The 22,468-nt window shown below is 41.8% G+C and overlaps 1 protein-coding gene across 7 annotated transcripts in view; it reads left to right on the forward strand.

The window, feature by feature from the left end:
• Positions 1-22,468, forward strand: part of erbb4 (erb-b2 receptor tyrosine kinase 4) — a 1,019,841-nt gene that overhangs the window by 755,549 nt on the left and 241,824 nt on the right. For all 7 annotated transcript variants that reach the window (XM_062969123.1, XM_062969126.1, XM_008113453.3 and 4 more), the window contains 3 exons: positions 13,552-13,678; positions 19,512-19,585; positions 20,680-20,770. In XM_062969123.1, the coding sequence (XP_062825193.1) occupies positions 13,552-13,678; positions 19,512-19,585; positions 20,680-20,770 (292 nt within the window). The remainder of the gene's footprint in view (positions 1-13,551; positions 13,679-19,511; positions 19,586-20,679; positions 20,771-22,468) is intronic.

Below are 22,468 nucleotides of genomic sequence, written 5' to 3' on the forward strand. Positions count from 1 at the left end.
GTAGCATCCAAAAAAGAAAAAAAAGAAACTAGGAAAGCTATATGCAAATTACAAATCAGACTAAACTTGGGTCTACATGGACAAAATAAAGTGGATTCATTTCTCAGTTGCAGAGAGCATGGTTAGATTTATAGCAGAAGTGTTCCATCAAACTGTTTGTGTGTGTTTAAGGGAGCATGGAATTTATTCTGCAGCTTCCAGGAAGCTCCAAATAGAGTTTTGGAGATGTGGGCAGCTGGATCAGGATGGATTCAACCCAATGTACTGTAACAGTCCAATAGATCCACCACTGCTTTGCTGCCAGCAAGCAGCTCTCTGCCAGTGGCTTGGTGGCAACATTGCTTCTGTTGATGTCACACTAGGGCACCCAGACATGTGACTAGTAGTGCAAATGCCATCAGCAAGCCTCTGGATAGCAGCTGTTTGCTGGTGGTGGCAAGAGCAGCTATGGTGGCAGTGGTGGCGGCCTCAGCACTCCTTTGACTTAGTTGTCCATACGGATGGCTAAATGGCTCTGGAGATCCTCCCAGGCCACATCAGAGTAGCTCTGCTGTGCTTCAGTCCATTTTACTCAAGATTATCATCTCCTTTGCAGACATGGCCTTGGAGATGAATTTCAATTCAAACAGATAGAGGTGAAGCAGAACCTTACCTTTGTGTGTACTTGGTCCATCAGGAGCCCATCTAACACTGAAACACTGATATCAGCAGTGAAAGACATTCACAAGTAGTAAGAAAGGGGAAAAGAAGAAAGTAAGAAAGGGAAAAAGCATAAATTATTTTGTTTTGTTTTTATCATAATCTTTTGCATATTTCTGGAATCTGTTATATGCTTTACATCTGAGGCCCTAATACCACTCAGTACCGTACTCTGAAGAAGTGGGCTGATATCCATGAAAGTTCACTCAGAAATAAGAAGCACTTAGTTTTAAAGGTGCTATTACATTGCTTGTTCCCCCTCTCCCTTCCTTCCTCTTTATTCTACGAGAGACTAGCATGACATTAAAAACTGTTATGATGATGTCCGTGTTGTGTATTTATGTACACAGACACATCAGTATACAGACACGTGTACTCCAATCTCAGTCTTGGCACCACTTAGAGAAAAAAACAACTTTCAAAGCAGTTTTGAGAGGACAGGTGGGAAATGGCTCAACACTTCCCCAAAGTTGTTTGCTAATTCCCTCTCTTCCAACCCTTGGAACAGATTTTGAGATTTGAGAGCAGTTCTCCTTCTCCACATCAGTCTAGAGCCATCATGTCAGATTTAGCTTGCAAATGCAAGTTCCCAATGTGGCTCCCACCAGCAATCCGGTCCCAGCAGTCCCATGTCAATGTGGATAATAATTCTGAAAAGAGCTAAAAAAAACCTGAATGTGACTTGAACTTCACATCCGATCTTGCAAAACCCAAGCTGTCAGGGTCCAGAAAAGGAAAAGGAAGGAAGGCCATGAACATAGGGAGTGGGGCCAGCATGTGCATGTGTTATATTGTGTCCCCTTTTGTTTCCTTCCGTTCACTGTGTCACTATATGGCCTATCTTCCCAGGACAGATATACTTGCAGAAAGTGGTAAGGATTAGGAAGAAGAGTTTTTGGAATGGTTACTCGGTTTGAGAGGACATGGAAATGCTTATTGAAATTATATATATGAGAAATTGCTTAAGAAATTCGTCAGGAAGAGAAAGCTGCTCTTTCAATCTACTTGGGTTTTTATATCTCTACTGCTGATGATACCACTGAAACGATGTGTTTATGATCTATGTCTCCCATACATACAAGATGTCATTGACTCAAATCCTAACAGTTATGGATGTATTGTGCAACCTTGGTCAATCTCTAGTTACTATGTTCATAAACTCATATTTAAAAATAAAAGTGGTAACAAAATGTCAGTGCCTTCAATTATTAGGGAAAGGATGTAGCATATATCTTAATGCATATAATAATAATAAAGCCACTTTTTTAAATATTCAGGAATCTACTGCCAAGCTGTGTTAGTTCTCATGAAAAGAAGTGTTACGGTCTCAGCCAAGATTGATTCCTTTGGTGGTGAGATAAATACACCATAGAAGAAAAACCATAGTACATTGAGAAGGTTGAAGAAATGTAAAAAATTCTAATAGGAACTTTAAATTAATAAAAAGAGCTTCTAGCATCAGCATGCATTCAAATTTTACATAATGCTTACTGGTACGGATCAGTTCTAATATGTAACAAAAAGATCTTTAAAACATTTTTATAGCCCTAGACTAAGTCTCTTTAAGAGGCAACCAACCTATCTCTTACCTGTACTATAGATTGTATATGTGACAGTTCCTTGTGGAAAGTCATGTCGATATGAGACTTACCATGCTATTGCTGTTATTGTTATATTTATTTGTATCCTGCTTTTCTTCAGTGCTACAATTACTAAGACAAGTCAGTTGAAATCTCATTGAAATGATTAAGAAATAAAGCTGTTAAAACAATTCACAACATCATGCAGTATATCCCCTGGACCATTACTAGAAACCTTCTGTTTTAAAAGTCAATCTGAAAAGGAAGGTTTTAGTTTACTGCTGGAAGGACTATGGGGAGGGGTGCATTCTGTTCTCTCTGAGAAGGGAGTTCCAGAGTGAAGGGACAGGCACTGAGAAGGCCCCCTCTTGCATCACCACCAACTGTGCTTGTGATCGTGGTGGGACTAAGAGAGGAGCCTCTCCTGAAGATCTCAGGACCCTGGCAGGCTCAAATAGAGAGAGTGGGCTAGACATCAGGGGTAGTCAATTGCCAAAGATTTGTGTACCAATACCTCTTAGGACTTCAGAACATTGAGTTGGAGAAAATGAGGAAAAGCGAGGGAAAGGGTGGAGTTTCATAGAGCTCTGTCTTTAACAAAGACAAAGAATTTACTAACTCCCATCACACTAAGACTGTTTCCTCTAGCTTCTAACTCAACAATTTCCTTCGCATGGGCAGGCAATGACTCCTCCCATTTCAAGGATACCAGCACACGTTTTAAAACAGGCATCCTTTAAGGCAGCACTGCCTTCAAACCCCTTAGGCTCAAACAGAAGCACCTTTCTTAAGGTAGCACTGGGATCATTTGCACTCAAGACTCTTTCTTGGAGGCTTTTAAGCAGTGGCTGGACGGCCATCTGTCAGGGGCGCTTTATTTATTAATTATTTATTTACAGTATTTATATTCCACCCTTCTCACCCCGAAGGGGACTCAGGGCAGATCACAATGTACACATACAAGGCAAAAATTCAATGCCATAGAGACAGAGACAGAGACAGAGGCAATTTAAACTTCTCCAGCTTCCAGCTGGTATGCTCAATTCCGGCCACAGGGGGAGCAGCTGCTTCATCATCCACTGTGACATTGACTTCCTCATTCCAAACACTGCTGGATGATTTTTATGGTGTTGTAAATTAGTTAAATTAGCCTCCCCACATATGTGGTGCCTAAATTTCCTACTTGATAGATGCAACTATCTTTCAGGTTGCTTAGGTCAACAACGAGCAGGGCTATTTTTTATTTTAATGGTCAGGTGCACACTCCGACATGGGCTGGCTTCGAACTCATGACCTCTTGGTCATAGTGATTTATTGCAGCTAGCTACTAACCAGCCTGCGCCACAGCCTGCCCCCCTTTTCCTGCTTCTTGGGACTGAATGGCCCACAAGGTTTCTTACAACTCTGTGATTCTATGATTCTAAGACCCTTGGCTGAAACAGAAGCACCTTTCTTAAGGCAGCATTTTCCCTGGGGTCATTTGCACTGAAATTTCCTCCCACTGTCCCTCCAGGATTTCAATTATTTATCTTTAAAAAAAAAACCACCCCAGATCATAAGAAGTGGTTTTAAATTAACCTTGATCTTTCCCAGAACCTTTGCATTGGTGACTGCAGGAAGTGCTTTTAAATTAACCCCTTCTCCAAGCTTCTGTATTGGCGATCTGAGGAAATGGGCATTTCAGCTCCTCCCACACACAGCACCATCACTTTATTTACAAGTGGGCAACAAGAGCAAGCAACAGTGATTAACATCACACTGGGAAATTAGCCATTTGGCCGGTCTCTATGAGGGAATTTAAAAATAAGTCACTTGCCAATCAACTAAGGAATCGTTAGAAAACCAATGCTTTAGAAATAGCCAAATAATTCATCCCCACAGTTGAAGCTTGCATCGTGTGAAGAGCACAGTAGGTTGTCATTTCTTAAATGTGTACAAACACTGATTTTATTGTGTATGATAAGTCATTAGAGCACTGCACCTTTCCACTGTAGCTAACTACCCTCCCCTGGAAAATGAGATTTATGGTCTGTCTGTCTATCTATCTATCTATCTATCTATCTATCTATCTATCTATCTATCTATCTATCTATCTATCCCTAGCTACCTATGCTTAAAAATGATCCCCATAATTTGCCATGTTCTCCTGCCCAAGACTGTTGTAAGGCCATGTTATAATTAGTATGCAAATGTGGGGGACCATTTTTAGCAAACTATTTTATGTTAGGGAGTTCCCATTGAGTTGGATGAGAACTACAAGGGCCAACCAGTCAACATTCTGCCACACAGGAACAGTAGGCTCCGTTTGTACTCATCAGCAGTAGGACTCAAGTATTGTCACTTGAAACTTTCTGAGTTATCCCCCTCTACATGAAAACCCCTATACACACATTGGCCATAGAACTCTTGACCTTTTCTGTGGAGAAGATACATTTCTTTGAAAACCAAGAATGTGTTCAGTTGTTTCAGCCCCTGAAAATATAAGTGGTGCAGGTAGCATGGTATGGGTTAATTATAGAATTTGGTCATAGTATTCTGGTGGTGGTGATCTATTTCAAACCTACACAACCTGTGGTCCTCCAGGTGTTTTGGAGTATAACTTCCAGAATTCCTGATCATTGGACAAGCTGGCAGGGGCCTCTGGGAGCTGGAGTCCCAAACATCTAGAGGGATGCAGGTTGTGCACATCTGGACAAGTCTTTTGCAATCTCACCTGTTGGCATTGTAAAAATGGGGGAGCTGTGCTTGTCATTACCCAGAATCCAATACTATCCTCAATGTATATAGTGGAAATAGGGATGGGCAGGAAGTTTCTGAGACCACAATCCTTAAGGATTCATTACTGCTCTATGAAAAAGGTGCTACAGCTGGAGGTCCTCCCTTTGTTAACTTCTCTGCCCGCCTGCCTGTTTTTACCACCACACAGTTGTTATCACTGCAGAATCTAAAGAATATTAGATCAAACTCCTAGAGCTGGTGCCATAAGTACTATTTCTTCAAACACACAATCATGTGTGCAGGACATAGGCATTCATTCAATTTTTTATAACTGCATCCTAGGCTTCTTTATATAAGTGTTTCCTAGCGTACTCCAGCTAGCTTTCATGTGCTTAAGGCAGGTCAGGGGTTAAACAAGTAGGACTCAAAGGGAAGTTTCTAAGATTATCATTTCATCTGAAATGAAAGATCAAACAGTAAAGAAGTTCCTGTACCAGCCGAGTGAAATATATGGCTTTAGAGGCCTGTTTCCCACAGCTCTCCTTCCTCTTTTCTTTCTCTTTACTTCAGCAACAGTCATTCCCTGCCTCACATCTCTGAGCAGCATCTGCACTGCCATATACTGCAGTTTCAAACTGCATTATATGGTCAGTGTAGACTCATATAATTCAGTTGAACTGCATGTAACTGCATTATTTGACTCTACACTGACTATTTAATATTCCGTTAATTTCAAATTTTATTATATGTGTAGAGTAGGCCTTCGGCTACGTATCAAGGAGTTTCTTTCCAGTTTCTATATGGCTTCCTAGCCCCACCCCCTCTGTCATTATCACCAATAAAAGCACACATATGATTTGTGTCTTGTCTATTTTTCTTTCTTCCAGCCACATGACTGCTTGAAATGTACTTGCAGTGATTGACAATACTGTTTAACTCAAGGAGGGGGTAGTGGCTGGAATGTTGTGTTGACACTATATTTTAATTTTTTTAAAAAAAAATTGAAAAAGTACTCAAAATTTCTGCCTGTGGGAGTATATTTTAAGAAAGAAAAAATCAATTAGGGGATACTAGGGGAGCTGTGTTCCGTCCCCCAGGACGATGGTTTGCCTTACCTATTGGTCGTTTGTTTGTTTTCCCTCCTTTACATTTTGTTTGAGCCTCTGGCTGCAAAAGCCTAGGAAAAATGGCTTGGAATCTGCAAGAGCTGGCTGCAGTTTTCTTTGCAGTGATTGGTCAAAGAATGCAACATCTTAGGACCGCCCTTTTTACCAGGGTCTAGTCTCCATTTTGGAGCTTCATTCTGGCTATAGTCTTCCAACGTGCTGGAGCTGTGCAAGGCTAACTGGGACAAATCATCCTCAAAACCAGGCCAATCTAAGCCTATCCAAATTAGATAAGTATTGAATTATACTGATCTGGAATAGGAAATCTAGTTAGAGGAGCAGGTTTATTCCATCGCTTCTAGAACTAATCTTTGCTGTAAAGATAGGGAAGGAAAGAGTTTCTCCTTCTAATATAGGCAGCGTGATTAGGGTATAGTGGTTTTATAATCACCTTTGCTTTCTGGAACCAGGGATAATTCTGTACCTAAAACCTATAGAAATTTGTTTCATTTTCTGCAACTTTAAGATCTGTGCCAGGTTTACAACCTTGTATGAATAAACATCCTTTTTGAAGTTATCCAGACTCAGTTGTTCAATATCTATAGGACAGCTTATAGGGATTTGCAGTTCGCCCGGATAAAGGACAGCACGTTTCAGTTTTATAGTTTTTTATTGTCCGGCGGACGGCACAGTTTTGAGGTAGATCAGCGGTTTTTCCGCTTGAGCTAGCTTGCACGGCTTATAGTTTTTTATAGTTTAGGAAGTTTAGTTTAGGCCGCGGCTTTTCCGCCTGAGCTCAGTCTGCATACCTAAAGACTCTACCAGCGTCTGAGGCAGTGGAGCCCGCTCTCAGACCTGAAGGAGTCAAATAGTGGGGCTCTATTTCCTTGCTATTTGGCTCGCGTGTGCGCACGTGGCCCAGTGGCTTTCTGGGTTTGCACAGGCTGTGCAGTTCCTAGCAACGTCCAGGGCTCCCTCGGCGGTAGACCTCGAGCCGCGGAGCACCAGCGACAGTTCTTTGGCTGGCTCTGAGGCGTGAAGCCCACCAGAACCAGGCTAGAACCTGGACAGGCCTGGCAACACTGCTGCGAGTTCGGCCGGAGCACTCGGCCGGCTTCGACCTGCCTCATCGTCCTGCGGTGGTGACCTGCCTCATCGTCCTGCGGTGGTGACCTGCCTCATCGCCTGGCAGTGGTGACCTGCCTCATCGTCCTGCGGTGGTGACCTGCCTCATCGTCCTGCGGTGGTGACCTGCCTCATCGTCCTACGGTGGTGACCTGCTTCATCGTCCTGCGGTGGTGACCTCCCTTCACAGCGGGGAGGAGGCGTCTTTTCTCTCCTCCTTTCCAAAGCCAGCCTCGGTGCTCCTTCGGCGGCAGGCCTCGAGCCGCAGAGCACGAGGTGCTTGAAAATTTGGCGAAGTCGCCATTTTGGCAGTTCACGTCACTCGGGCAAGGGAGGTATCAAGTGGCAAGTTGCTGTCAGTTGGCATTTTGCAGCTTGCCCACTAAAATCTGGCGCCAAAGGTCACAATCTTTGTAAAGTATAGTTACTTAGTGATATATATTGCTATGGTTAAGTGTTGTGCATTGTATTATATATTGCATTTGCTTTTATTGTAAATTTACTTGCTGGTATGTTGTATTTGCTTTTATTGTAAATTTACTTGCTGGTATGTTGTATTTGCTTTTGTTGTAAATTTACTTGCTATTAAGAATACATAATGTCTATGCAATTTCGAGATGATGCAGATGGTATACCTCCTTCTGAGGCTGAAAGTAGGAATGAAAGGCCCCAAAGGATAAAGCACCCTTCAGCCAAGATGCTAGCCCATCTAATAGATGAAAAGGAGCTCCTCCATGTGAGGTTAGGTTCGGCATGGGAGCGAATTGTAACATTAATGGACAGAATTGAGAGCTTGGGTATTACAAGGGTGCCATCCATATTACAGACAGACCTTGAAGACACCTTCGGTATTTGGAGGGGTTTGGTGTCTAAGATAGTCCAGGTCCTCGAGCGCATTAACGCCAAGGATTCAGAGTTAGAAATAGTGAGTGTCTTAGCTGACACTAATGAGAAAGAAAATAAGGTGAGGGCAATTCTAGATGCCTTGGAATTTAGTTCTCCACCTGTTAATCTAAGGTCTGAGCCAAAAGGAAATCAGTCTTCCTTATGCAGCCATGAGACCAATCTTTTAAAATCACCTGCTGTGGCACTTAGTCTTAAGTCCAACCGCTCTAGCCAGGTATCTAAACTAAGGGAGTGTGCATCATCTAAACATAGCCACTCTAGCAAGTCTTCTGCTGCTGGGAGTGCCATCTCTTCCCTAGCTGCCTTGCACATTAAGGAGGCTGCACGTCTGGAGCTAAAGAGCAAGGTAGCGGGGGCGGAGGCTGATGCTAAGGCAGCTGATCTCACCCTTCCCTTTAAAGAAGAAGAGCAACGACTGCAAATAGAACAGGCCCGTAGACAAAGCGAAATGCAAATGGAACAGGCCCAAAGGCAAGGTGAAATAGAAATGCTTAGAATAAGGATGGATGCTACTGCCAAAAAGGTAAGGGCTGAGACTTTGGCCAAGGCCCTAATTGAGCCACTCACAGAAGAAAATGTAAGTCAGTTGCCGAAGCAGGACCCTTCTTCCAAGGTGCTTGTGCATCTTAATAGCTTAAACAGCCAGTTTTCGGATGAGGAACAGGAAGACTTCTCTCCTTACCCAGAGCAGGGCCCCAAAGTCACCTTTGAGTTTCCTGCAGAGCAGAGCGTCATAGCGGGGAGCTCACCCTTGCCCGAGCTACCTGTGCCTCCTGCTAAATCCCTAGGTCAGTCAATCAGGGCCTCAAGGCCAAGTGCTAGTTGGCCCTTACAGACAGCTGCACAGGGAGCCACCGATTCGTCAGTGGTCGATGTCATCCCTCCAAGAGGCCAAAGGTTGACGCAAGGTGCACGGTGGGAGTCCACTCCACAACAGCAAACTCCTCAATTGTTCCCTTCGACGCCAGAGTCCCAGCTTGTCTCCATCATCAGAAGCCCCAGAAGAGATCTTAAGGACAAGGGTGTCGAAAAGTTTTCGGACAAGCCTGAGGAATTTCTTCTCTGGAAGGCCACCTTCCAGAGAGCAATCAGAGACTTAAAGTTATTGCCTGAGGAAGAACTGACTCTTCTGGCTGCATGGTTGGGCCTAGCCTCATCCTCACAAGTTAAGAAGATCTACGCAGCCCACGTAGCCGATCCCGACAAAGCCCTGGAAAAGGCCTGGGCCAGGTTGCAGCAGAGGTATGGGGCCAGCACAGAGATTGAAGCATCTCTTATGGACAAGCTCCAAAGGTTCCCAGCTTTGAAACTCAAAGACTTCAAACTCTTGTGGGACCTCAGCGATCTCCTTACGGAATTAGAGTCGGCCAAGGAGAATCCAGAACTGCCCGGTTTGAAGTGCCTCGATCAGCACCTGTCCCAGAGGCAGATCTTGACCAAGCTGCCCTTCACTTTGCAAGAACGCTGGGGACAGGAGGTCTTCAACTACAAGGAGGCCCACTCCCAGGCATACCCTCCATTTTCTCATTTGGTCCAGTTCATCACCAGGGCGGCCAGAGAAAGGAATGATCCGCAGACGGGCCTCCCCACCTTATACCAAGGGACCCAGCCAGAGAAGGCATCTGAAGTGGACAAGAAACCACCTAGAGAGGCCAATAGACCTGTCAGCGTAAAGGCAGTCGAAACTCAACACAAGACTGATGAACCCAGGTCAGAGGTAAAAGAGTTGCTTTGCCCTATCCACCAAAAGCCTCACAGCTTGGCCAACTGCAGGGAGTTTAGTAGAAAGTCATACAAAGAGAGGCAACAGCTAGTTCAAAAGCAGGGAATCTGCTTTAGATGCTGTGGAGCAACTCCACACTTTGTGTCCAACTGCAAAGAAAACGTCAAGTGTGAGAAATGCAACAGCCTCAAGCATTGCACCGCGATGCACAACTCTGACGCTGTCTCCCGCGCCAAAGGGGACACGTCTTCCAAAGAAGGGTCATCTACTGAAGCCACCAACATGCAGGCCGCGTCACGGATGCAGGAGGATGCTCCATCGGTCGCCTGCACTGAACTATGCTCTGACGTGCACCAGTTCAGAGTCTGCCATCCCATCTGCTTAGCAGATGTATATCCAGCCAGAAGACCTTGGCTTAAAAAGAGACTTTACGTGGCTTTGGATTCACAAAGCGACGCCTCCCTGGCGACTCCAGAGTTTTTCCAACTGTTTGACATAAAAACCCAGACGGTCGACTACACCATGTCCACCTGTGTAGGGAAGAAGAAGTTGCAGGGTCGCATAGCATCCGGCTTTGTTGTTTCCTCTTGCGACCAGAAGAGACAGTTCAAGTTGCCAGACCTGATTGAGTGTTCCTCCATCCCTCGGAACAAAAAACAGATTGTAACTAGAGAAGTTGTGGAGGCTCATCCCCACTTGCGAAGGCTGAAGAACGCCTTACCTGCTTTCCGTCCAGATGTGGACATTGCCCTTCTGCTTGGTGCGGACTGTCCGAACTTGTTCTATGTGAACGACCAAGTTAAGGGACCTCCAGGGGCGCCCATTGCTCAGCTGCTACCACTAGGCTGGACAGTTACAGGCCCAGTGTGCATAAACAAGATGCACCCACCATCGTCGTTGGACTCCAATCAAGCACAGGTGCTTAAAGGTGGACGTCCTACACTTGTGCGCAGTTGCCTAAGTCACATCTCAGTCTACTGCCAAGCAATAACTCCAGAGTATTCCTCCATCTTCAAAGTCTCTGAGAGAGACGAAGCCACAGCGCTCTCGAAAGATGAGCAAAGGTTTTCGGACATTATGAATGCTCAAGTCTCACGAAGTGCAGAGGTGAAAGCCTGCAAATCAACCACAGAAATCAAGATGGGCCAAAGATCTTGCCTGGAACCACACCGTTTTGAATGTTTTTCGGAGTGGCACAGTCTTCTTAGAGCAGTTGCTAGGCTTATACATCGTTTAGCTTGCAAAGATAGTGAGCCTTTACAGGTCCAGGATATGATAAAGGCTAAGAGCGTCATATTCAAGTCAGTACAGAGATCTGCTTTCAAGCAGGAAATAGCTAGGCTAGAGCAAGGGCTCAACATCCCTAATCAAAGTCTTCTAAATGAGTTAAACCCATTTCTAGACAAGGAGGGTATTTTGAGGGTTGGAGGAAGGTTAGCCAAAGCTAAACTCAAGGCGTGCATAAAAAACCCCATCATCATACCCCCTAATAGTCACACTGCATTGCTGCTCGTTCGGCATCACCATGAAAGGATCCATCATCAGGGTAGAACTCTAACTGAGGCAGCCCTTAGAAATGAAGGTCTGTGGGTAGTTAATGCCAAAAGGTTGGTCAACAGTTGTATTTTCAAATGTGTTAAATGCAGGCGCCTTAGGCGAAACTGTCAAAGTCAGTTGATGGCAGAACTACCTCAGGATAGGACTTTGACAGACCCACCCTTTTCCCATGTGGGAATCGATGTGTTTGGTCCTTGGGAGGTTGTCACTAGGAAAACCAGGGGTGGTGTTGTAAATAACAAGAGGTGGGCAGTTTTGTTTACTTGTTTAGTAATACGAGCTGTCCATATAGAAGTCATAGAAGGGATGGACACTTCATCATTTTTAAACGCATTGAAAAGGTTCATAGCCCTCAGAGGGCCAATTAAGTCAATTCGGTCGGACTGTGGCACCAATTTTGTAGGTGCGACCAAAGAACTCAATTGTGTGTCTAGGTTTGGGAGAGACCCAAAGGTTCAGAACTTTACGAATACTGAACAAATTATGTGGACTTTCAATGTTCCTCACGCCTCCCATATGGGTGGTGTTTGGGAGAGGATGATTGGTATTAGTCGCAAAATCCTTAATGCCATGTTTTTGAGTCATAGGTCATTGACGCATGATGTTTTGGTGACACTTATGGCGGAAGTTACCGCAATTATCAACAACCGGCCGCTGGTTCCCCTTACCAGTGACCCTGAGAACTTACAACCACTGACTCCTGCACTTATTTTGACACAAAAGGTGCCAGGATGGAAGGACGTCATGTTGCCAGTTCCGGACGGAACTCACCGTGCCCTGTGGAAACAGGTGCAGTCCTTGGCCAACCACTTTTGGAAAAGGTGGAAAGCTGAGTACTTAAGCCAGCTTCAAGCTAGAAGAATCTGGCAAAGCCCACAGGACAACATTGAGGTTAACAACGTTGTGTTGTTAAAGGACAAAGACTTGCCCCGCCATGCGTGGCCCATGGGCATTGTATTAAAGACCTTTCCTTGCCCGGACGGTAAGGTCAGGAAAGTTCAATTAAAGACTTGCAACAGAGGCAAAGTGTCCATTTTGGACAGACCAATTAGTGACCTCGTGTTGCTTATTGGAGATGTTTAAAGTTCTAGTGTTTGTATTGTTGTGTATACAAAGGTGTTTGTATGTTTTTGATTGGTAAATTCCCATATCCTGGGAATTTAGCGGGGAGTGTTCCGTCCCCCAGGACGATGGTTTGCCTTACCTATTGGTCGTTTGTTTGTTTTCCCTCCTTTACATTTTGTTTGAGCCTCTGGCTGCAAAAGCCTAGGAAAAATGGCTTGGAATCTGCAAGAGCTGGCTGCAGTTTTCTTTGCAGTGATTGGTCAAAGAATGCAACATCTTAGGACCGCCCTTTTTACCAGGGTCTAGTCTCCATTTTGGAGCTTCATTCTGGCTATAGTCTTCCAACGTGCTGGAGCTGTGCAAGGCTAACTGGGACAAATCATCCTCAAAACCAGGCCAATCTAAGCCTATCCAAATTAGATAAGTATTGAATTATACTGATCTGGAATAGGAAATCTAGTTAGAGGAGCAGGTTTATTCCATCGCTTCTAGAACTAATCTTTGCTGTAAAGATAGGGAAGGAAAGAGTTTCTCCTTCTAATATAGGCAGTGTGATTAGGGTATAGTGGTTTTATAATCACCTTTGCTTTCTGGAACCAGGGATAATTCTGTACCTAAAACCTATAGAAATTTGTTTCATTTTCTGCAACTTTAAGATCTGTGCCAGGTTTACAACCTTGTATGAATAAACATCCTTTTTGAAGTTATCCAGACTCAGTTGTTCAATATCTATAGGACAGCTTATAGGGATTTGCAGTTCGCCCGGCTAAAGGACAGCACGTTTCAGTTTTATAGTTTTTTATTGTCCGGCGGACGGCACAAGCTGTGTGTTCAAGAATGCCCTTGGGCACTCATACGGTCAACAGGTTGCTTTTGACCACCTGTGTTCTAACTGAGAATCAATCCTGAACAAGGGACCATTAACTCTCAGTAGTTCCAGGAAAAATTAATTAATTATCTTGTTTCCCTCTGATTAATTACCCATCGGTCGAGGCTGTCAGACTCTTCTCAAACTCAGTGGCATAAAATTATGAATTCATATTTATTTCATGGTTTTCTTTTGTTTTTACAGCATGCGATGGCATAGGAACAGGAAGTCTGATGTATGCTCAGACTGTAGACTCCAGTAACATTGACAAATTTGTCAACTGCACCAAGATCAATGGGAACCTGATCTTCCTTGTCACAGGGATTCATGGGTGAGTTCAAAGAATTATGACCTGAAGCATCTAAGTAACAGACTCAACAGCAATTCTGCTGTCATTCTATAGTGAATTGAAAATTGCTTTTCCTCAGAACTAGTGTATGTTTGGCATGACAAGGAGCCATCTAGTATTATTAGAACATGGAAAGGGCAACAAGACAAGGCCCTTGAGTTTGCAGATCTTGGGAATTGTATCCAGGTTCTTTGTCTCTTTTGTTGTTTCTATCCTGGGATTTGCAAAGTTTGATCAAGACTGCTAAAGCTGTCTGGGTTTATTTTGAGTGAATCAGTCCTGTGGTGGGAGTGAAGGGTGACATAATTTATTGACTGCTGTCAGGGATGTCAGAGAATCAGTCAGAAACACAGAGAAGCTGCTTTCATAGCTTATTGCTTGTGTTCAGTTTTCACCTTCCCTACTCAGAAAACAACTGGAGGGCAGTGCAAGCTCTTCCATTTACATTTCTCTGCCCCATCAATGAGGGATGTCCATGGCATGTGCCTTACTCAAATGTCCTTCTATAAGTTGAGGTTCCAAATTATATGGTTCCTATTTTTCAAAGTAGCACTCCTTTGTCATATGCCTGTCTTTTATTTTCTTGTTTCTAAAATTTGAATTCTGAATATGCTTTAGTTTTCATTGTACGACTGTCCATTTCTTTTTTCACAATTCTCCTATGCAGTGCAATATACTAGTGCACATCTATGCATTGATTAAATAATCACACAAATTGGTATCCTGATATGCTCCTTTTTCTGCTGATTTTAACTGATTTGCATGTGTAGTGATGCACATCAATAACCCTTTAGGAAAAAGAAAAAATATGCCAGCTTCTGTTGAAGCCAATTGTACAGGTGCCAAATCTGGAATTAATTTCAGGAGTTCTCTGAATTACATTGGGAGGCAGGCAAGTAGAGCACAGGCTGGAGTCAGCCCTTCAAATTATAGTAAGAAGTCCTGATGAGTGTGCCAAAGCCATTCATCTAACCCTTTGGACAATGCCCCAAATACCATCCTCCCTAATATACTGTGAGGCAATACACCATGGTAATGTTAACATTGCCTGGAAGTAGTATTTTGAAACAAGTTAAAACATAAAATTAATTGCAGTTGTTTGGCTTTTGAGAGAAAAAATGAAGCATTTCAAAGTATATTCACAGTTTTGAAGTTGCAAAAAAACCTTCACTTACCACACAATATAATGATACTTTTTTTTCATATCAGAAGCGTCTTGAGAAACTGCAAGTCGCTTCTGGTGTGAGAGAATTGGCCATCTGCAAGGACAGGGGGTACCCGGATGTTTTGATGTTTTACCATCCTTGTGGTGAGGAAGGGGAGGATGTTGCTTCCATCCTTCCTCTTTGGGTTGCTTGAGACACAGAGACGGAATGGCTGTGTAGTTTGCCCACTGGAATCACAGATGGCAATCCTGAGGGCAGCCTTCATACACATACCACACTTGCCTTGTCTTTGCAGGTGATTTTTTAAACTGGAAATCCGGGTTTACTGTGAGTTAAACTGGATTAGCCTGAGGCATTGTTTGGATGCCTCAGGGTAATCCAGAAAAAAAAAAGGTTTTGGGTCTGTGTAGATGGGCCCTGTGTGTTATGCAGTGCCTTTCCTGGATAAATTAGTGCTTTGAGTTTCCCATGCCTTGATTTGAAGCAGTTCCTCTCTCTATTTTAAATGGCATTCCTTTGTCATCAGCTTCTCATTGAGCAAAATGCCTAATTAAAATCTACAATTCTGGATGAAATTTGTAGTAAATAGATTGGAAGCCATGATGGGGAAGAGTTAAATCTCAAGAATCAATGACGAAGTGTTTGGATAATCCTTTATCCTTTTGGTGAATATTCCATTTTCTTCTTGGGTTTGCCATGAGCCCACAGGTGACTTGAAGGCACACAACCCTGTGAGAAACATGGAAAAGGTGCTCGTAGATAGTCTACATTGGCTGCAACATCTGCACTCAGTCTGGAACAGAAATGATCCAGACTCACCCTGGAGGCAGCCAGATACACCGAGATATAGCTAAGCCCACTGTGATAATGTGTTGGTGCCCACAGAGTCCAGCTGAGCTGAGAGAACATCATCCCCTCTGGTCTATCACCTCACTCTCCATGTCATCACTGTTTCAGCCAGACACAGACAACCACATGTCCTCCTGCCTATTGCATTTGCCCTGTTCTGATGTCAGTTGAGGCACCTATGCAACTGAGAACAAAGAGGAGGCTGACATTGGCATGAGCCATCCCCTTTCCCCTATGCTTGATATGCTTAACTATGTATGAGTCTTGATGGTTCAATTTTGACTGATCATTTTAGGGGGCTCCTATCCCAAATTTTAGGGGTTGCATGTGCCCCTCCCTCAATGCAGGATACATACTTGGTGACATCTCTCTTTTGTTCAGATGGCTGCACATATGGTAAACTATGTTTTAGTCACCTCCCCCCTTTCATTCTTTACATATAGGCTATCAGTGAAGACCAGCTTCCATATGCTGGTCTTCAGATTGCATACAAATACAATTGTTATGTGTGCCTATGACAGCATTATTGATTAAACTCAGCACTAGCTAAGTCCATGAACATATCTTCTGTTGTACACTTGTGGTTTAGATAGGTGGCCTAATTTGTACTGGCCAACACACATTTTGATGCCTCAAATGTTAGGCCTGTTCTAGGTATTTTGACCTGTCAATTCCAAAAATGGCATCAATTTTCCCTCATCAGCTCTAGTTTATGAGATATAAAATATATGTCATCTGTTCACCCATAGAAAATCATGATAACCATATCTAAGAAACTAGAGGTGATGTGACTTATCCTATGCAATTTTCTGAATTAGTGCCTCAAATAACCACAGGAACAGGCCGAAAAGCCAAGACACAAAGAAAAGGAATGTTTTTGTTAGGCTGTATAATCCTTAAACATACACTTTTAAGTAATAACATACACAGCACTAGTAACAAGATCATGTTTCCAATACATAGTGAAGATATGCACCATTAGCAGACTTAGACTAAATTTGATCTAAGCAGAAATAAGTTTCAAATGTCTGAAACTGAATACATATGGTAAAAGGTAAAGGTTTCCCCTGACGTTAAGTCCAGTTGTGACTTAACGACTCTGGGGGTTGGTGCTCATCTCCATTTCTAAGCTGAAGAGCCAGTGTTGTCCATAGACATCTCCAAGTTCATGTGGCCGGCATGACTGCATGGAGCGCCATTACCTTCCTGCCTGAGCGGTACCTATTGATCTACTCACATTGGCATGTTTTCAAACTGCTAGGTTGGCAGGAGCTGGGGCTAACAGCAGGCGCTCATTCCGCTCCCAGGATTTGAACCTAGGACCTTTTGGTCTGCAAGTTCAGCAGCTCAGCGCTTTAATACACTGTGCCACTAGGGGCCCGAATACATATGACTCATTAGAAATAATTTTATAAACCCAAAAGAGTTTTTTATTTTAAAAACTCAGTTTTTCTGAATAATGCTAATGTTTTGTATGGTTTTATAGATCTATATAGTAAAAATGCTGGCAGAAATGGCATTAATACCAGTATTGGTAAGAGCTGCATTCATTATGCTGGCACTGAACAAAATTCCATGCAGAAATATTAGTGAAATATGAAACAGGCATCAAGACCTTGCAATATATGGTATTTTAATGTGAACTGGAGCAGAATTCAAATTCTTCCCATCATGCTCCTTAAAGTTTCTTTTTCTTCCTTTTTTTCTGCATGGTTTAAATCCCCAATGCTCTCCACTCCCACACACTTGCACAGTGGAGGTGTAGAAGGGAGGGAGATCTACCTTATGTTTCCCTGCACCTGCTGCCATGTCCCTGGATGACATAAACCCAGCACTCTAACTATGTTATATTGTTATACTTGCCTTTCTCCACTGATCTTTTGCAGTTCACCTTTACCAAAGTTTGAAAATTAGCTGTGAAAAAGCTTTATGAAAATTATGGTTTTACTTAAATGGGAATGTAATATGGGCATAATTACATATTTGGAAAAAGTAATTCTTCATTTGGATTGTATATTAGGACTGTTCACTCAATTAAAAGTGTTTCAAAACTCATTACAAAATTAGGGGGTGCCGGCATTGTGTTTCTAAAGTGTTTAGTGAAAATTTTGTAACTTAGTAATTGCTCAAGTGGGGAAACGTCTAGGACTCCTTTCTCCCTCATTTTTACAGGTATTGAGGTGAAACTTGTTACAATGGTAGAACACATATACCACTGTTAGCCCATCACGTTTCATAATATTTCACTTATCCATGGATTTGTGGAAAATTTTCAAACGGTTTATAAACAACATTTAAAAAACAACTACAAGAGCTATCTCCTTGAATTTCCTATACAACGACACAATATAACGGGATTATTCCCCCCAACTTTCATAAATATTCATGTACCTACTGACTATAGGGAATTTAAAAGTTTGATCAAAAAAGCCACAACAAATATCTCATTGAATATCTCTCATATCAACCAATAGAACTTCCATTCAGGGATTTCTTCCCAGTCCAGCACAGAGATTTACTTACTAGAAGTATCAGTCGGTCTTCCTCTTTGCAGATTCAACCATTTATTGGAACTCTGGCTGGCTTCTGTTATGGAGGGACAAATCTCTCCCCTCTCCTGATCGGGGCTTTCTGATGCTGAGCAAAATTCTGGGAAATGTAATTTATGGCAGGGCCTTTTAAATTCTCAGGCACAGGACTCCTTGCCTTCCCAAACTACATTTCCCAGAATTCTGTCTCTTTCCCAATGAAGTCTGCTTTCTCCGTGCTGCTTCCTTCTCCTAATGGCAAGAGGCCATTAATTTAAAGAGGAAAGGCAACTTTTTTTGGCTTTGCTTTGCTTCCTTGTGCTGAAAATGAAACTGACTTTAAGAGGCTTCTGAGATTTACAAAATTCAAATGGAAAAGTATTTGGTAAGTTTAGATTTTTAAGTTTTTGGCACGGGCCATGCCCAAGCATTGACTATCCCGTCGTAAGTACAAATTTGATACGACTTACGGGAACTAACGAAAAAATTGAACAGCCCTATTGTATATACATTTATATAACATGTCTTTTTCACCTGCAAGTGCTAAAATGATTCCAAAAGCTTTAGTTATACCCTGAATTTAAAAAGTGACCTGTAGTAAAAAATATACTCTCCTCCTATCGACTTCAGCAGTATTATGTGCTGCCTTCACCACACAAAATAGAACACATTGCAGCACTTGAACTGTGTAGCATTCTTCCACTATAATTTCATGAAAACACATTCACTGAAAAAGTAAATAAAAGTGACTCCAAAAAGAGTGAATGTATCCCTTGTAAAGTTACAGTCAGAATGTGGTGATATTTTCATTATTAGAAAATAATATTTAAGTACAAGTCACTTGATGTTAATCAGTTGCCAGCAGCAAAAACATTTGCTCCAAATTATCTGTCCAAAGTCCAGGGTTTTTTTCTTTCCCACTACAATGTAGAAATAATACAGTTTAACACAACTTTAACTGCTATGGCACAACACTGTGGCAAATTAATACCTGTTTTTAGTGAGGCTTCAGCAGTCTTGGACAGGGAGACTTTATAAAACTTTAAGTCCCAATATTCCATAGTATTAAAACTAAAATGGTGTCAAACTGCATTAGTTCTAGTGTAGATAGATACAGCCCTGAAAGACATTTGGAAATTCCTCCAACTTGCTGTTTAGTACTACATTCCTACAAAAGCTAACACTCTTTTTTCACATAGAAGAATTGATGTAAATACTTCAGTATATCACTATTTTCAAATGTTTCATTGCTTTCTTTTTGCTTTCTTTTAGGGACCCTTATCATACTATTGAAGCAATCGATCCACAGAATTTAAACATCTTCCAGACAGTAAGAGAGATAACAGGTAGCTCTTGGCTTTTGTATTTTCTGTTTATTTATTGAATGCATAAGAGTACTGGGGTAATATTATAACTGAAGAGCAAAAAGTGCCAGGTTGAAATAAAATCTACCAATTCAACCCTAGGCAGCCTCATCTCTTTTTTCAACATAACCACACCTTCTTAAATATAAAGACAATGCTTTATAAAATATTTTTTTCAGTGATTATTGAGATGAAATGAATTACATTTTACATCATAGATAAACACAAAATATTAATAGTTTCTGTTGTAACTCTTTTGGTTGCAAATATCCTTTTACATTTTTGCAATTTAGGTTGCTTTGAGACCTTACTGCAGATATATAGATTTATTCAGGTGTAAAGAGTGTTTTTGACAGACAGGTGAAATATTATTTCCTATCATACCATTACAGTACTTTGATAGCCCTTTAACTGTCATTGCTGGATGATGGACTTTGTAGTTGATTGACATACTTCTGAGCCTTACCAAGTCACAGATCTCAGGATTCTATAGAATGCAGCCATAAAGCAGTTAAAAGGGAATCTTAGGATGCATCTGTAGTGTAGAATTAATGCAATTTGACACCACTTTAAATGCCATGGCTCAGTGCTATAGAATCATGGGAGTTGTAGTTTGGTGATGCACCATTATTCTTTGGCAGAGAAGGCTGCAATATTAAGAAATTTGTGAGCTACATATAGTGTAGCTGGAAGCCAGTCCAAACAGAAGTTCAGGAAACGGCCTCCTGTTTTTTTCCTGTTTTTATTGGGGTGGCTTGGAAAAGTACCTTTTGAGGACATACCTTATCATGACCAGCTGGGGATCTCTGGAAGTTACAGTCCAAAAATGTAACCTTCCTAAGCTATCAAGTGAATGTTTAACTGAATACCACAGGCCATAATCTTCAGCTGGGTAATCTTCAATGCAAGCCTTATATTAGCTTTTAAACTGCCCGAGATTCTTTATTACATCGCCCTACTCAACTTCTACATGTTCCTCTGTTGAAGAAATATTCATTTTGCTGAAAATAGCCTAGATGAACTGCTGCCACATGTTTCCTGCCATCCTCTAACATCTTTGCTTTCATTCTTTTTAGGGTTCCTGAATATACAATCATGGCCTGAAAATATGACAGATTTCAGTGTGTTTTCTAATCTGGTGACTATAGGTGGGAGAGCCTTATACAGGTGAGAAGTTTTTTTTTTAAATAGCCTTCCTTACTTTTAAAAAATAACATTCAGAAAATCATCATTTTTCTAAAAGTGTATTGAATTTGTTGTTTTAAAAATTGGGTCACAGATGTGCTCATTTTGTATTACCGTATAAATTCCTTTTCTATCATACAACTGCACAAATAGAAATGCATATTTGTAAATATTGCAGTTTCCCTGATGTGTAATCCTTTGTCTATTCCATTGGTAGTGCTCAGTGCTCTTGGTTGTTAGCAGGTTTTACTGTTCTGATAATTACTTAGTTATTTGATGTTTTGTTGTCATGTTTAGATCAAAAAGCTGAAGGTTTCAGTTTTCTAATAACATACAAATAATGAAATTGCTAAAGTTGAGAGTGTTGGATCACTTCTAATGGAGAGTCTGCTTCCCCAAGACTTCAATTTCATTGAAATAGGTGTTGATGTTATTTTATTCATTTTCTCCTACCTTTCTCCCAATAATGGAACTTAAAGTGGCTAACAATATATTTAAAACAATACAAGATAAAACAACCCAAAAGCCTGAATCCACACACCCTGTCTAAAATGTTGGGTTTGTATTTCAGATTTGAAACACTTGCATGTACCTAGTAAGATATCTTGGAAATACAATCCAAATCTAAGCATGAAATTAATTTATGTTTCAAGCACTTCTTATACATATAACTTGAATGTACAACACAATATTTTCAATGATTTTGTGCATGAGACAAAGTCCATGTATTCAGAAAGCAGATATTATTATCTCAGCCACCCATGTGGACAATTTTAGATTTTGTAATTCTGGGTGAGGGATGCTCAACCTGTATAAGATTTAAAAACAATTAAAACAATGTAATTTAAATACTGCAAATATTAAAATCCATTAAAGGAGTTTATTGAAAATACAATTATAAACATATCTTTATATTATTAAAAACCCTACCCTAGTAAGCCTAACAGGACAAGGATATTTTGACCTGCTGATGGAAGGAGAACAAGGATGGAGCCATCCTGGACTCCAAAGAGAAGGAGTGAAGTCTGGAAGCTGATGCTCTATCCCTTCTTCCCACTACCTGAGCCTGAAATGGTGGTGGTACAGAGAGAAGAACCTCTGCAGGTTATGTTACAGCTCTGATGAGGAGATATGGTTTTTCAAATACATTTCTGTCCTACCTTCTAATTTGGGAAATCCCTGGGCCTTTTCATGCTACACAGTTGTATTGCAGTAGTTCTACATAGGATAGTTGCAACCTTTGGGATTTGGCTTGTAGCTTGCCCAGTGCCACCAAAGGATCATTTCTTGGCTGGGATTCTAAAGGCCCCTTTCCCATAGCAGTTAAAGTGGAATAATAGCCTGTAACTGTATAGTGTATAGAGACTCTGGATTAGTGCCTGGTACAGTGGAACCTTGACTTAAGAACATCCCAACTTAAATGTGTTTTGAGTTAAGAGCTGATGCTTGGTCCAGGTTTTGCTTTGCATAAGAGCAGCATTGTGAGTTAAGAGCCAGCACCAGAGGGGGGACTAGTGTGAGAGTACAGGGCTTTAGGACTTCAAGAAATAGCCCCCGTGCCTCATGCTCTTCTCTGCTTTGTGAGATTGCTGTCTGCTTTGCTCTTGTCTGCTTTGCTCTTGTCTGCTTTGCTCTTGTCTGCTTTGAGGAACTTTGGGTTAGCTGACTTTGTGTGATTTT

This window comes from Anolis carolinensis, chromosome 1 (genome assembly GCF_035594765.1).
Source record: "Anolis carolinensis isolate JA03-04 chromosome 1, rAnoCar3.1.pri, whole genome shotgun sequence".
Taxonomy (NCBI): Eukaryota; Metazoa; Chordata; class Lepidosauria; order Squamata; family Dactyloidae; genus Anolis; species Anolis carolinensis.